The sequence below is a fragment of the Capra hircus genome, chromosome 4 (assembly GCF_001704415.2).
Source record: "Capra hircus breed San Clemente chromosome 4, ASM170441v1, whole genome shotgun sequence".
Taxonomy (NCBI): domain Eukaryota; kingdom Metazoa; phylum Chordata; class Mammalia; order Artiodactyla; family Bovidae; genus Capra; species Capra hircus.
Window position 1 is genome coordinate 52,813,390 of NC_030811.1, and position 17,218 is coordinate 52,830,607.

General features: G+C 40.7%; 1 protein-coding gene across 3 annotated transcripts in view; it reads left to right on the plus strand.

Annotated features, from left to right (window-relative positions):
• Positions 1–17,218, plus strand: part of CREB5 (cAMP responsive element binding protein 5) — a 439,883-nt gene that overhangs the window by 331,092 nt on the left and 91,573 nt on the right. For all 3 annotated transcript variants that reach the window (XM_005679262.2, XM_005679263.3, XM_005679265.1), the window contains 2 exons: positions 3,421–3,547; positions 9,595–9,705. In XM_005679262.2, coding sequence (XP_005679319.1) covers positions 3,421–3,547; positions 9,595–9,705 — 238 coding nt within the window. The remainder of the gene's footprint in view (positions 1–3,420; positions 3,548–9,594; positions 9,706–17,218) is intronic.

Sequence of the window (17,218 nt, forward strand, 5' to 3'; positions counted from 1 at the left end):
GTAAATGTTTCTGAATTCATCTTACTCCTGAGTAACATGGGAGTAGTAGGACCTACCTACCACATTGCATTGTTTCAAGTCCCATGAAGGTGAAAATATTTAGAAAAATATGAAGCAATGTATAAGTGCAATATAAAAATTTTATGAGTGTATTAAATAATAACTATTTTTATATGTATGAAGGGAATTAAACAATGCAAGTATTTCAGTAACATTTTGCTTCAGTGATCTAATGGAGAAGGCAATGGCAACCCCCTCCAGTACTCTTGCCTGGAAAATCCCATGGACGGAGGAGCCTGGTAGGCTGCAGTCCATGGGGTCGCTAAGAGTCGGGCACGACTGAGCGACTTCACTTTCACTTTTCACTTTCATGCATTGGAGAAGGAAATGGCAACCCACTCCAGTGTTCCTGCCTGGAGAATCCCAGGGACAGAGGAGCCTGGTGGGCTGCCGTCTATGGGGTCGCACAGAGTCGGACACGACTGAAGTGACTTAGCGTCTTAGCGTCAGTGATCTAAATATTCTGGACAAATGATTATTTCTCAAGCCAAGCTACATAATTACCTCATTCTAGGCTTTTGTATAGCTAGTGATTGGGTAGGCATAGGGTTTTTTTTGTTGCTGTTGCAGTTTTTTTTGGTTTAAAAGCCTATGTAAGAAGTCTAGGAAATTCTATTGGTTTTGTAGATGGGATTGGGGAAATTACTTACGGAATCTGTGTAAAACAGTAATTCAAAATTATTCAGAATTCAAACATACAGGCTTCCCAAATAACTATTTTCCCTTCCACTGTACTTTGCCAATTTGTCTGATTGGTATCATAGGTAATTATTATTATAGTCCCAGGGGAACCTCATACCCTGAAAAGTTTTCTTAATTAATGAAGGAATATTTAATATTTAAAAATCTAGGAGATTTATGCATGGTGTGGAAATAACTAAGCTAATACGAACACTGAATTAAATGAAACATACTATTCCCCAATTATTCTCTACAACTGGGAGTTTCCCACAGTCTGGGAGAAGAATGAAAACTTATCTTAAATTTAATTGCTTTTTCATATTCATTTGCATCACCATTAAGTTGTTTAATTGATTTCTTTAAAAAAATAGACCGTCAATAGAAGCTGATAACCAGGATTGTCATTAATATGTTGGAAACAAAATGTAAATGGTGATAATGTGTTGCCCTTGCTTATAAGAATGATACTTCACATCAACATAATCAAATATTTTTAGTTGTTTTTGATAACAGTTTTCAAGTGGCCCTAACCGTCTATACTCAAATTGTTACCCTGGTGACTAGAGGGGCAGACATATGGTTGAAGACTGTATGTATGTATATATAGATTTATGTATGATATGTATGTGTGTATATAGATATCTATATCTATCTATCTGGATATTTTTAAATGAATGGATGGATGTATATATAACTATCTGTAGGGTCTCATTATGAAACTGGGGAGTTCAGATTATTAATCTTGTACTTAGAAGAAGTGACCATTATTAAACATGCTATACTTGGATATATAGCTATTTTCTTTTTAGCAAAGGTCCCAAACAAAACATTAAGACTGGCGAATATAAAACAAAAGTTGTCTGTTGATCAAGCAGCATTTTATACTTCTCTGACTTGAGCTCTGAGTATCAGAGACTTTTGACCCAGTGATATTACAACCATAGAAATTTGGAGCGATTGAAAGAAGCCATTTCCTAGACTTATAAAAGCTGAAGGGCCGTCAAAAACCTTACTAATCCTTACTGTTCATCTGTACTACAGAGGTCCCAGGTGTACGTGTCAAGAAATATCCATAGTACTTCACTTGCTTTTCTAAAAACACCCATGTCATTGTTACCAGCTTCTCACCTTAGCCTATCTATGTAACCACTCACACACATCCTGTTAATAGAACTGGTTGTGATTTGTGTACATCGCCATAAACTCTGTGCAAAACTTTTATATTTTCTTATATTTTCATATACACAACTTCCTAAACATATAAATCTAGGACTAGCTTAGGACTAATCCTTCTATGATATGTGTGACTGTGATAGCTAGCCGTGTTTCCAAGGGAGATTTCAGGCGAAAAGACTGAAAAACTTAATCTTCTTTGGAATCGTAACAGCAATGTGAAGGAAGAATATCTTGGCCTTCTTTCCCCCAGTTCAGGCTCCGTGAGTCACCCATGGGAGGCACATGAGCTCCAAAGAAGAGGTTCTTCATGCTGTCCTTCCCTGAAACACAGGAAGGCATTGCCCTGAAAAGAACATCTCTCTGCAATCTTTACCCAGCTCTTAGCTTAAGCGATTTTTTTTTTTTTTTTAGAAAATTCATTAATTTGGGAAGCACTATTTTCCTATCATGGTATTCAGGATAAGATGCTTTAACATGGAAGACTCAGAGGTTCTGAGCGGTTATTTATTTGTTTGTTTTGCTTGTTAAGTCATTACTTCAATGGTTTGACATTTATACGGCTCCCCAGAGTAAGAGCATCAGGAGATTGAGAATTGAGCCAAGGAGGTTATTTGTTTGCCATTTTTAATAAACACAAATAATTCCCCTTTTCCCTCAGCCCCACATTCCCTGGCTCATTAAATCAATTTAAGGCTCTTAAATTTTTTTCTGGCAAACTGAAGCAAAAGAACTATGTACTTCCCCAAGGAAAGCTTACCTGAGACCTGCAGATCAGGCTGAAATCAATTTCTGTCAAAGTGTCTAACACCTTGAGTTATTACAAAATGAGGGGTCAGTAACTGGGGACTGGGCCTCAGACTCGCCCCAAGAAAGACTTGTTGCATCGTGTGAACCGTGATCTAGCTACTTTGGTTTGTGACCTGGCTTTGTGTTTTTTTCCCACTCAAAGTGGAGAATTATGGAAAAGTCAAAACAGATTTCTGTTTGGAAATTATGAATGAAGTTGGCTCTGCAAATCCAGATAGTGAAAGTATATCCAGAGGAAAGCCAGGCAGGCTTCCAGGCAGAAGTATGGAAGAATGTTATCAAACAAATGTACACACGTCTCAGGCTCTAGGATCCCCCAGGGGGCAGAGACCTCAGAGTAAACATGCAGGATTTCAGTACCAGGTCCCTTCTCTTTCCTAAGAGGCAAGCGTTGTAGGAGATTTACTGGCTTGTTGTCTATTGACTATCAGTTAGATAACAGAGGTCAGGAAATGAAGTGGAATTTGATGTATTAACTAGGAAGCAGCAAAGGAAGCCAGGCTTGTATTTTATTTGTTATTATTTCCCTAATATCCTCAATTATGTGGCTCCCATCAGGGAATATGATCTGCTGCTCATGTAATGGTATTGTCCCCACTGGTTCTGGACTTGAAAAACTGGCAGTGAATCCCCTGCCTAGAGGATCAGGAATAATGTTTGCTGTTTTTTCTTTTCTTTTTTCTTTTTTGTTCCCAGGCCTGTCCCAGGCTCTCTATCTTCTCTGCTCCATCTTCACAACAGACAGAGACAGCCCATGCCAGCCTCCATGCCTGGGACCCTGCCCAACCCTACAATGCCGGGTTCTTCTGCCGTCTTGATGCCAGTAAGTGCTTCTTTCTGCTGAGGCTTGCCCCATTTGGAAAAGTACAGGAAGTATGCAGATCTAAGCTGATGGGAAAGAAAAGAGCTTCTTATGGATGGAGAGTTGAGCTGGGTGCCAGTTTGCTCTAAGTGCCTAGTTGTGTATCCTTGGGGATCTTGCTGGCTTCTCCATCCTTCAGTGCTTCCATAATGAGGCATGGTTTCATCTTCTTGCTGGTGACAAGTGAGTTTGTAATACTCAGGGAATGGGATTTGTCCCGGGACATGGGAGTGTATGACTACTCCAAAGTCTATAGCTTGGGTTACGTATAGTGTCCTAAATTGCCAGTGAGTGGTCTAGCTGGGACTCAGAGTGATGTGTCAATAATAACAATAATAATGATGGTACATAATAGGTGCTAACACATATGCATGCATATTATGTTTTATTAATGATGCTAGCAGCATTTACTGAATGCTTACCTTGTGCCGATCACTCTCTAACCACCTCATTAACCTGTGAAACAACCCACTCAGGTACATACTATTACTATCCCCATTTTTGAATGAAGAAAGTAAGGCAAAAAACAAGCTTGGCTGAGAAGCAGTGCCATTGAGTTTTGAACCTAGGAGTTCTCTCTCAACCCCTACCTGATCCATACATTCCCTCCTTTCACTCTCACAAGAAACCTTTGAGGTATGCACTGCTCTTACCCTTACTTTGCAGAAGAGGAAACCAAGGCACAAGAGGCTGAGAAACTTGGTTAAGTGACTAAGTCAGTAAGAGCTTATTGTTGTTCACTCACTAAGTTGTGTCCAATTCTTTGTGACCCCATGAACTGCAGCACGCCAGGCTTTCCTGTCCTTCACTATCTCCCTGAGTTTGCTCAAACTCATGTCCATTGAGTCAGTGATGCCATCCAACCATCTCATCCTCTGTGACCCACTTCTCCTCTCGCCCTCAATCTTTCCCAGCATCAGGGCCTTTTCCAGTGAGTCAGCTCTTCGCATCAGGTGGCCAAAGTGTTGGTGCTTCGGTTTCAGCATCAATAAGAGCAAGTGAGTGACAGAATCAGGTTTTAGATCCAGGTGGTCTGACTTCTAAGTTATTACAGTATACCTCCCTGAAAGCAATAGATTCACAAAGAATGAAGATTCAGACTGTTTTAGAGCTAACCTGCTCTCCTGCCGCGGGATCCCCACTGTGTACATCTTCTTCCTCCCTGGCATTGTGCCTCAGTGCACATGCCTAGTGTTACCATTTTCAGGGCCATTGGGTTCTCAAAAGCCCTAGAGGTGACATGATAATTCAATTAAAGTCCTCCCACAACAATATCAGGAATATTTTGCAGAATGTTTTTAGCATTCTAAGGAACTGTCTACATTTGCTATTTCATTTTGTTCTCACAGCAGTCCTGTGGGAATATGACTGCAGCCATTATCAATATACTTACTTTACCAATGGGAAGCTGAGGAGTACGATATTGGAGGGATTTGTCTAAAGGCACACAGCTTGTAACGGCAGAGTTACAAGTTACAAGTGACTAGGATACACATCTCACCTCATGTTTTGCAGCCCAGATCATCCCAGAATGAGGAATTTGCTCATTTATCTGGAAGCAGGGAGATGGAGAAAGCCTTGATGGCCCAACTGTAGCGACGTAGGTCTTCCCACTGTTCAGAGTCAGACAGTTCAGGCTAGAAAGATTCTTTGCAAAATGTTGTCAGAAGGACAGCTGAGCTGGCTGACTACCTGCCTCACTCACCTTAAACGTTTTAGATGAAGGAAAGCAGCACCATCCATACTGCAATCCCAGATTTCATTCAACCTCACTAATTGCAAGAGACTTCTACCACAAGCCATTTTCATCCAGGCTTTAAATCCTTCTCATTTAAAATTGTTTCCTTTCAGAAATTCTATGCATTGTCCAGAAAAATATCACTGCAGTGACCTTTTTTCCCAATTTGAATAAACTGTGTACCATTCCCAGGGGCAAAGGTGGGGCATTTAGGCTGCAAAGACCCAGAGAAAAGGGTGCCTGGCACTGGTTTCCACCATATCACTTCATTGTACAACTTCATTGTACAATAGAAGAGTAGAACAGAAAAAGAATCTTTCAAGTTTTAACAGAGAAGTCATGTACTTGAAATTTTTAAAAACTGTTGATGCTTCAGAATAGAAGCAAAGGATCAGGTACATGGTAAAAAGCCAGTGTAGATAACAGAGTCAGAGTTCAAACCCGCGTCAGTGATGTGTACAGCTGTCATGAAAACAGTGTCCATCCAGAGTAGTGACTCTTAACTAGAATCAGTTTTCTCCTCCAAGGGATGTTTGGCAATATCTGAAGACACTGCTCATTGTCACAACTTGGGGAAAGTGCTGTGGGCATCTAGTGGGTTGAGGTCAGAGATGCTAAACATTGTACAATGCATAGGACAGTTACCAGGACAAAGAATTATTTGGCTCAAAATGTCAATAGTGCCAAGATTGGGAAACCATGATCTGGAGTGACACTAATGTAACTAATGAAAATGAATGCAAGATATCTAAAAGCACATACTAAGAGTTTTAGGGCCTAGAAAATTGGGCCCTTTCTTCCTCATTATCGGGTTGCCAGCCCCTGTGCTATAATTTTAGCTTGTCAAGCAGGGACTTTCTGTAGAGTTCTTGTGTCCCCTGGCATAAAAAGATTAGTTTATATCTATAGGTGAAGGTGAGATTCTTAACTGATTTGTGGTACATGCTGTTAGGCTACATATTTCACAAAGCCCTAGGTCTGAAATAAATGATGAATCTGTTCATTCATTTATTTCTTAAACTTTTGTTGAGCTCCTTCTAAGGGCCAAGCTCTGTGCTAGATGCTGAAAATGTGGTGAAGGAGGAAATAGGCATTGCCTTCCAGGAGTTCACTGGGTCAGGATTTGTGATTTTGAAAGTCAAAAGCTGAAATTATTTGGGAATATGAACAGCCATTTATGATTACAAAAGCCCAGTGGACTGCAGACATTTTTGGCTCCTGTTTTCCAACTTATTTCAAGGAAAAAGAAGAAGCTCAAAAAAGATGATATCCTTTACCTGGATGTTTTACATACAGTGCTCAGTATTGCTTAGTATTCAGCAAAGCCACTCCCGTCTTCTGACCTCTTCTTTCTAGTCCACTCATTAAAGCCACACTCATGGGCAGAGCGTTTATTAGCACATAGCACCAAATAGTTGTTTTGAAGAGGCTCTTGGTAACCCCATATAATTACTTATGTGGAAAAATGCAATTTTTTAAAGATAGAGAAACCAGCCCTGTTTTTAGTATTCTGTTTAATTTGTGAGTCATAAGGTAGAAACAGTCATAGCCTGTAACTTTTCCAAAAAGTAGGCAGCATGGCTGACTCTGAATCCAGAAGCAGAAAGCAGGCTACTCTCATTTCTTTGTAAAATGGTGGCTCCAAAGCATGATGGAAAACCCTGGACAATCATGTGTCCTTCTGAACAATCCTCCTTCCAAAAACTGAAAGCAGAAACTCCTTTGGACTTTATTTCTCTTTAGGAGAAGGTCACTAATTTTAATAAAGGGTCAAATGCTAATCCCGTTCTCCTACCCACCAGCCTCTGGAAAGTGGAAGTTATAAGTAATGAGCGTTTTTTAGAGAAATCTCCATGACTTAACAATTAGAGTACACAAATGTACTTTATGGCACTGAACTGTACACTTAAAAAGAGTTAAACTGGTAAATTTTAAGTTATGTATATTTTATGATGATTTAAAAAATAATTTAAAAAAAATTAGAATACCCAGGCTGCTTGAAGATGTAGGGGAATATGAGAATGAATACAGCCAGCCCATATACTTTAATTCCAGACAATTCCAAAAAACATCATTTGGATTTGCAAAGTATTTACATTGTATTAGGTGTTTTAGGGGATCTGGAGATGATTTAAACTATAGGGAAGGGTGCACGGAGATCCAAGCAGTCCATTCTAAAGGAGATCAGCCCTGAGTGTTCTTTGGAAGGAATGATGCTAAAGCTGAAACTCCAGTACTTTGGCCACCTCATGCGAAGAGTTGACTCATTGGAAAAGATTCTGATGCTGGGAGGGATTGGGAGCAGGAGGAAAAGGGGACGACAGAGGATGAGATGGCTGGATGGCATCACCAACTTGATGGATGTGAGTTTGAGTGAACTCCTGGAGTTGGTGATGGACAGGGAGGCCTAGTGTGCTGCAGTTCATGGGGTCGCAGAGTCGGACACAACTGAGCGACTGAACTGAACTGAACTGATGCCTTTTATATGAGACTTAGGTACCTTGAAATTTAGTGTCAGAGGGAGGTCCTGGCACCAATCCCTGGAGAATATTGAGGGGCAACTCTATTTTATTTTGCTGAACTGGTGCACACAAAAGGTTTTGCTAGAGTGGTCTAGAAAGTTCGCCATCATTAAATAGCTCCTTTTGCAACAGTTTCACAAAGCCATACACTGCTAGATAACTGATAAACTAATTCTGGCTAAGGTATGGCTGATGATACTTCACTGTGATGTGATAGGAACTGTGCCCCAATCATTCTTGACAAGGCTTTTAGCAAGTACCTCTGCTCGTCCACACATTGGTATCCTAACAATAACCCTGCCCTTGGGGTGGGCACAGCAGGAATCGCAGTGATAATCTCAATGATGGAAGGGACCTTAAAGGGTCATTTTGTTCAACTATTACTCTCAACTCTTATCTGTGAGGTTTCTATCCTACACTGTTTGATGAGCTCCTTTGATAAGGAACTCTATTTTCTAAGACTACCTAGGCTAACTTTGCGCAGAAACCTGGTTCCCTAAAATTTCCTAACGTTGTTTCCATTTCCATACTTTGGCAAATGGAAAACTTTTGCACTGAAGAAACTATTTCTCTCTTGAGGCAAGTCTAATTGTTTTCTGTATGATTTCAGTATTAAGTACACTTGCATTATTCCTGTTCTTCAAAAAGTGTTAGTTTTCTACTAAATGGAAAATGTTTGTCAGACACAGTCTTTCTGACTGAAAAAGAGATTTGTTTTACTGATTCATTTTTTAACAGGGACACCCTGGAGACAAAAGCCAGAACTCAATTCAGATATTGATAATCAAATGTTAATTCTAGACACAAGGGTAGGCTAGAAGGGCAGTGGGGGGTGTTGATCACATGTCTTCAGTACCCACACTGCTTTCTTTACCTCCCAGAGCTCTAACCCTGCTGGGAGGCCTAAAACTGCTGCTGTGTAGAGTCAGACAAGGTTAACAGGGGAGAGAAGATGTGCCCTGGGCAGCCGCTCCTGCTGGACCATTTTGATGGTGGTCATGAGTTAGAGCGACAGAAAGACATATCATCTTTAAGGGGGTGGCTTTTAAAATGAATTTTTTCTTACTGCTAAAATGACTCATATTGCACTATAAAATTTGGGGAGAACACAAAAGCTGCAGATATCTTGAGATAACCATTTGGTATATTCTATATCCTTCCAGGATTTTTCTAGGCATGTGTTATTCTCTTTATAGCTGTGAAATAGAAAATCCCATGGATTTCTACTGGGGTCCCTAAGAGTAGGACACGACTGAGCGACTTCACTTTCATGCATTGGAGAAGGAAATGGCAACCCACTCCAGTGTTCTTGCCTGGAGATTCCCAGGGACGGTGGAGCCTGGTGGGCTGCCGTCTATGGGGTCGCACAGAGTCGGATACAACTGAAGCGGCTTAGCAGCAGCAGCAGAAGCTATGAAAATAAGCTTGATGAGTAGTATTCAGAGTGGAAGTGTTGCATGGTTTTGTGGAAGTATTGCCTGCTTTTGTTTGGAAATGATCTCCCATCACAATGTTGTTCTCTTTTGCATTGGACTTCTTCTCTAGAACACGCGGCTTTGGATGATTCTTTGCTGTGCCTGAGTTCAAGACTTAGCAGTACCTTGCTTACCCTTTACCAAAACTGCAGGTTTTCCCTGGATTTATTCACAGAAATTCTACACAATCCATTTGAAAGAGAAATGCAGCTTTGTCTATGATCTCAACTGCCTTTCTCAGACTTCTGATTCTGTTACTTTCCTTTCTCTTAGATGGAGAGACAAATGTCAGTGAACTCCAACCTCCTGGGAATGCAAGGTCCAAATCTCAGCAACCCCTGTGCTTCTCCCCAAGTCCAGCCAATGCATTCAGAAGCTAAGATGGTAAATAACAATTATAATCATCCTTTTCTTACTGTATGACTTTTTCTTTTGATTTCTGCTCTGACTTCCAAACTCCAGTTAAAAGAGGTAGATGGCTCTGTCTTTGTTTTCAATGAATAGGTCTTTCTGTGGAAAAGCAGTGCAGAACTTGGTCCTCCTTTTGAGGCTATTAGTTACTGAACCTTGGCATGGGATGCTCATGTAACAAGCATTGGATCAGTGTGTGGCCTTAGTGAAAGGGACTTTTAGAAGTTTGGGGAGATCCATAAGAGTTGAGGTAGGATACACCCAAATATGTGTATATTTGTTCAGGAACTGAAATTAACAGAACAATCCAGAGTTTCTCTCCTTCAACGTAGTCACCATTTCAGTGCCACTCTTCCTGTCCCCAGAGCCACCAAAATAGATGTAATTTTTAAACATACAAGTAGTATGAAAATATTTTCATTTTTTTGTGTTATAGTCATCAGATGTGACATTGATTTGAAAAGACCAGAGTCTTGTTTTCTCCTGGGGTAACTGCAGCTCACATTGAAATGTACGATTTCAGGTGACATTTAGTGACTTTTAACATATGAGATTGATGTGCACTGAAGTCATTCTTTCCAATTAAAGTGATAGATTCATGCATTTATATCCTACTAAATATTAATAAAAGCAATGCCTGTTGGTCTTGGCCATATAAAGTCAATTTTCTGGTTACATTTAGCAAAATTACTTGAAGGAATAATTCAGTTTTTGTATACATTCAGACACCACAGTTGGTAAGGTGTCAGATGCCAACAAAATGCACAGCAGCAAAGTTTTTTTGTATCTGATATTGGGTAAAGATAGCTTTTGCTAGAAGCTGGAGATTTTTTTGCTTTGCTGAGTGACGGCATAGGGACCATGTCGGAAGGCTAAGGTTGGATGTTATTGACACCTCTGAAAATTAGCCATCAAAATCCAGAGACTTTGTCTTTAATGACAGTAAGTGTTTTGGACGCTGGCTTTGGTCACTTTCTCTTGGAAATTTCTCTCATTTGACTTGCACCTTCTTAACCCAAGGAAGCAACTGAACTCCCAGTGTTGGCAACCCCGGGCACATAAAGTCTGTGGTTGGGAGAGGTCTCTTTGCTGGGCCACAGTCCCTGTGACATGCCAAATGGCACCAGCATCTTCAGCAAAGCTCGTTAAATCTTTTTGGAATCGGCAAATATTTTTTCAACTCAAGCCCTGCTGAGCCAAACCAAATAATTGCTGGCAGAGTAAAATCCAAACTGGCATCTGTTTTGGAGACCAGAGTAATGCCATTTACATTTTTTTAGAGGAAAATAAAAAATGAACTGTGAAGGTACTTAAGCAAGAAACAAAATTAAGTTATTCATGTGTATGAATAAGGTTCTGGGTCTAAAACATTAAATGCTACTTCTTCAGCCAGATTATTTCTGAATCATCTAGTTTAGTTCAGGGTCTATATCTCTTTTGAGAGACCCCACCAGACAAACTTGAAGGAGATTCTAAAACACAATTCCAAATGAAATTTCCCTGCCAGTTGAATTTTCCTGAATTGTATGCCACCGTTTGACTCAGAAGTATCCTCTCCCTCTTCTTGCTGGCAAAGAAGGAAAATGCTTCCAAAGGGAGTCCAGGTTTACAGTTATTTATATGCATGGCATATGATAGGGCAGATTAATAGTGAATAATATCAGCAGGAGACAAAAGGGAATTGGACTGTGCTTATAAAAATAGTGTTACCCTGCAAATGTTTGTCAAGTTAAATTTTGAGCAGGCATACTCCTCTGCTGATTCATGTTCTAAGTGAATGAATATTTCCAGATCCATGATGTCTGGGCAAATGGACTGTATCATAGAGCTGATACAGCTTTTCCCTCTGCTCCAAACTCCCACCTCCTAACCCTGTTTTTGCCAATACAAAGTTGGATTCCTGTTCATCCAAAGGGAAAAATTGTAATATTGGCCACTTATATTTTGGAAGAATAGCATTTACCTAGTAGCTTGGAAAAGCGTTAAGTAAATGGCTTTTAATACATTACTCAGCATCCCTGTTCTGATTTCTGCTCACTTTAGTCACTGCAGAAACTAGTTATTGCTACCTACTCACTGTACAATATTTTCTAGCAGCTTTGGGTTGCTTAGACAAAAAGTTTTTATGAAATAGAAAGTAGAGAAGAAAAAAAAAAAAAATCCTCCCTGATATTAATGTCAGCCAGAGCCTCCACAGGTTTCTCAGAACTACGGGCTTTGTTGTTCTATGCCTAATTTTCTTCCTGTGTAAAAGCTGGAATGGATTCCAGATTTCAGCTAAGACTCTTGTTTCACTGTTTTCAAGGACTTTTCCAGAGGTCACACATGGGCTATTGTGATGAAGGCACTCTGTGGGGTGTGTGCTCAGAGCACACGAGCAGCCAGAGGGCCGCCTGGGAGGTACTGCCCACCCCACGACGCTGCAGACCTCTCCTCTTGGGGCCAGACTGTCCATTTTACAGTCCCTTTTGGCCACTGACAGATGTCATCGTCCCGAATCTCTGGTGAAACTCAGAGCTCCTGGAGGTGGACAGAAGCGTAAGGCAGGATTGCTTTGCATGTACAGCTTTGTTAGAAGCTGATAACTGATTGTTCGATAGAATGCATCCATTCTCCTTGCCCCAAATGGGTCATTTCACCTCTGGGAGAGAGCAAACCAGTGTCCCCAGTAAACTCTCCAGGGCATTAGTCTGCGACATCCTAAATTGAAATCACACGTGCTCCTCTTTTGATTTAATGTGTATTAGTATCAAGCCGTGCACTTTGGTGGACTGTAGTCACATCTGTCCAAGCTGATTTTATCATAGGTCTGGCAAATGATAATTTAGTGTTATGGATATTTCTTCTGAAGAATTAAGCCAACAAACATATGGCTTCACAATAATACAAGTAGATATGTGCATACTGGATTTTTGTCTCAGGGTCAGAGCAGATTCAGAGGTGTGAGAGCCTCCCACCTTTCTAACTACACAGGATGGTAGGCTTTTCCTCCCAGATTCCTAGGATCAGTGGGTGTCTTTCATGAAAATAGGTCTGCTAGAAGGAAATTTCGGAGAAGGCAATGGCACCCCACTCCAGTACTCTTGCCTGGAAAATCCCATGGATGGAGGAGCCTGGTGGGCTGCAGTCCATGGGGTCACTAAGAGTCGGACACGACTGAGCCACTTCACTTTCACTTTTCACTTTGATGCATTGGAGAAGGAAATGGCAACCCACTCCGGTGTTCTTGCCTGGAGAATCCCAGGGATGAGGGAGCCTGGTGGGCTTCCATCTATGGGGTCGCACAGAGTCGGATACTATTGAAGCGACTTAGCAGCAGCAGCAGCAGCAGCAGCAGCAGAAGGAAGTTTTCACTGGAAATCTGGTAGACAGTTTTAACACTCAAAGGGGAACGAGAGAGAAGGAGGGGGATGAGCAGAGAGAAAGGGAAGGAAGAAGGAGACAGAACGGGTAGGAAATGCGAACCAGACTGGGATCCTGTTTCCAGCCTCTGCTGGGTGTGCATGGCTCTGCAATGATGTAGATTCGGTGCTCTCAGTCTGTAGATTTGTGCTCATTCCTATTGGTGAGAATTAGACCAATTCTATCTATTTGTTTCACAGGTTTATCTTTTCTTTTTTAAAGAAGTCAATAATAGAGTTTGGAAAATAAATAAAGCATGGGGAGAACTTGTCCAAACATCTGTCTGGAGTCTCATATATGATGAGATGACAACTATTATATTGAAACTGATGATGAGGATGGCACATAAACAGCCTTTCATAGAGGGCGCTGGCCACTCTGCCCAGGAGTCACCATCAGTTTGGATAGGGGTACGAAGCCTAGGAAATAGTGATACCAAGGAGAAGTTATGTATAGCTCTGACCTGAAATTATTCTCAGGATGGCCCCATAACAGGGATATTGTCCCCATTTTATAACTGAGAATGAGCTTTAACTAGTTAAAAAAAAACTGGCCCAATGACATATCACTTAGCAAAAGCTAAAGTTTCAGACTCTAATGGCAAAGCATTTTCATCACAACACTGATCCTTTAGATAAAAATATACAGGTTCCAGGTGTTGGTAGGCAGCAGATTAAATCAAATTCGTTTTAGGTTAATTTATATGTACAGACAAATGGGAGACAAGGATGGCTAGGATAGTGTAAACCTCTAGATAACCTGTAAAAATGTGGAGTGGTTGGTTAGTATGGACCTTACTGCTTAGTTTAACCAAAGCTCTATGGCTGTACTGATTGGTCCAACCTCACTGCCTCATTCCAACTCATTTTAATCGTGACATTTCTCCTTTTACATGTGTGTCTCCCCGATTTGATTGATTGGAAGCTCCTTGAAAATAATCCTTGCATTGTGTAAGCTCTGTGTACTGAGAAAGGCCCCATGAATGAGAACTGAATTTAATTGACTTGAATTGAATTAAAATTATGAGAAGGAACCAAACCCTAGCCCTGGAAATGAGAATGAGATGGAGTGGGTAGGGGGCAATGGTGGGGCTAAGAAGGGGAGGAAAACATTATTAAAATGCTTAGCTAAGTATTCAGGTTGTAAAGAGTAGCTATCTACATTTGATTTGTTTGAGAGACATCTAGAAACAATAGCCATCTTATTTTTTTTCCTTGAGAGGGAAGCAGTACATCTGTTCCTTAGAAAACAGAACTGGGAATATCATTGCCCTCTGAGGAATTGAGAGCAATCAATACTAAAGGTTGTTTCTTCCATTGTGATGGACTGACTGTGCTGTGTTTTGGTCACCAACAGTCAATACCTCATCCAGTTAGGTTTACTGTTCATTGATAGAATATATAAATATATGCATTAATGAATGAATGAAAGAAACCATACGATTGGAGCGTCAAGGCCTTTTAGAGATAGAAGGTGCTTGCCCCAATTCCTCATTTCATAAGTAAGGACAGAAAAACCTGGCAAAGACTTCAGGAGATCAAGCTATCATTTAAACACAAAGCTGGGCCCCAACTCAGGCCTTCAGCCATCTACACAGAATTGTGCTTTTGCCATCAGCTGTACCAATAAATTACTAACAGTGCTTCTTTTTTTGGCAAATAGTTTCTTCCTGGCAGATTGGCAGATGAGAACCGGGGTGGCATAGTGAGCAATCCATGGTTAAATCTCTACTTTGTTTTGAATGTCAACCTGGGTGTGTTTGTGTTTGCCTTTTCCCTCCCTAATTATCGAGCTGGATAACTGTTTGCCTACAGTGCCCTTTGGCCACCCACTGTCCAATAGATAAATCACAGAGAAGTCTGGCTCCATATGGAGTTGCCTGGAAAATTTATACACATGAAAAGACAGTCTCCAGGTAACATCTCTCTGGCACTCTTGAGAAATGCAGTCCTTCGATTTGCCTATTTGCTTTAATCATCCCCAGCTTCACTTCCTAAATGTCTAGGAATAAAAAAGCAGGGAATAAATAGGCTGTCTGCTTCTCAAAAGCTTTGTGGCAAGGCAGGAAATGCTGTTGACTTGAAAGACGCCCTCCTTCACTTGCCAGCAGCCATGTGGCCCTGTAGCCAGTGATCAAAATGTGATGATAGGCTAATCCAAGGAGACCACTCTTTTCAGAATCCTGCTCCTTTGGTGCTATGAAAAAACACTGTCCAGTATGAAGGTGAATAGGAATTAGGTAAGATTCTGTGACAACAACAGCAAAAATCTGAACTCTTGATGGATATCATTTTAAGGGCAGTATAAAACACCGCAGTAGAAAACAATAATTGTTAACATTAATTAATCACTTGTTATGTGGTGGCAGAAATTATGTTAAGCATCTTACAGTACATTATTTCATTTAATTCTTGAAACAATCCCCTGAGGGAGGTACTATTCTCAATCTCACTTTATAAATGGATAAACTAAGAGACAGTAATTTGTGAAGAACATACAAGCTGATTAAAAAGAAAACAATGGTGTTGGGATGTTAACCCAGGTATTGGGCTCTTGCTCCTGACCCTAAACAATAATGTTTTGCTAGCAGTGGGAATGTTCGTCTTTTGAATTTGTATTAGTAGAGCACTTTCCAAACTGTAAAGTATACATTGTCTCCTTGGAGCCTGATAGCAACCCCTATAAGGTCAACAGGGAAGTATTACCATCTTCGTTTTATAGACACGGAGAGTTTTCTAAGTGACTTTACATCATGATCCAGTAGCATAAGCAGGCCCTGAGCCCGTCTTTGATTTTTGTCCTGTTTCTACTATAACATCCCTGACCCTGAGTCCTCATGATAACTTATTCTGAATCAAAGCAAGTCCTTATAAAAGTAAAACTCAGTGGTATTAAAGGGGGATGAGATGCAAATTAATTGCTAGGCCGGGTAACCTATTAACTTCTCTAGTCCTCATCATCGAAACACTGGAGAGAAGGCTGATTCATATTTCTGTCTGGCCAGGACAAGTGCTGAATTAAAGGACTAAAAGCAACAACTCTGAGAGCTCACAGAAGCCCCGAGTCCTTTTTCTTGGCTGAAATGTAACCTTTCACATGCTATTACCACTTCACCCATTTAAAATGTAGAAAGCTTAGTTGGGGAATATATCATCTTTTTTGGTACAATGTAAATGGTTAGATTGTGAGATCATTGATAGGTGCTAACAACCATTTATTTATATTGCCATAGAACAGAATAAATTCCTACAGTGTTTACATTCCTTGTGCTGATCAGGATCCTAAATATATGGGATTATACATTTGATTGTATTTGTTTTGAAAATGAGAATTTGAGAGATGATCAATTGCTTATGAATCACCAAATTCTAAAGCAGGAAAGGAGCTCAGGGATTATTTTAGCAAAATTCTTTCCTTTGAGAAACAACAGTCTGAAGTTCCAGTTAATACCTGGTCTAAGGTCACATAGCTAATTAGCAAAAGAAGGGGAATTAGAACCCAGATTCCAGGTTTTCAGTTTAGTACTTCACTCTCCATGTGCCAGTCAGGAATTGACAGAGAAAGCCATTAGCTGGTTGCCGTGACAGTGAACTTTCTAAGGAAGTCTCCCGAAGCATTGGCTATAGCGTTTGGTTAGTGAGGCAAAGTACCTGGGAAGAAGAGGATCAGTCAGCTCTTCCCTTTTATATCAAATAGGAGGTGAAGTTCGTCATCCAAATGCCTGAATGAATGGGTTCAGTTTTCTATAATTATTCCTGAGACCTGGGGGTTCTCAACATGAGACCACTAAGCTATTCTTCTGGATCACGCAGAGTGTGGATTCATAATGAGTATTGCATCTCTTGGTATTCGGTATAAACTGCCTTGATTTTGCCTGCCACTGAGCAAAAGTAAAGTTCCCACATCTCATTGCTGTGTGTTTTGGGACTGCGTGGAGCTTACTTGGGCTTTTGGAGATATGTTTCTCCTTGGTGTGGAGCAGTGATAGAGCTCTCCAAGCACCCAGCACAAAGCAGTATTGAAATGTCCCTTTCCATCGACTCTCTCTGGGCTCTCCCTTCCTCCACCCTCAGTAGAGTCTTCA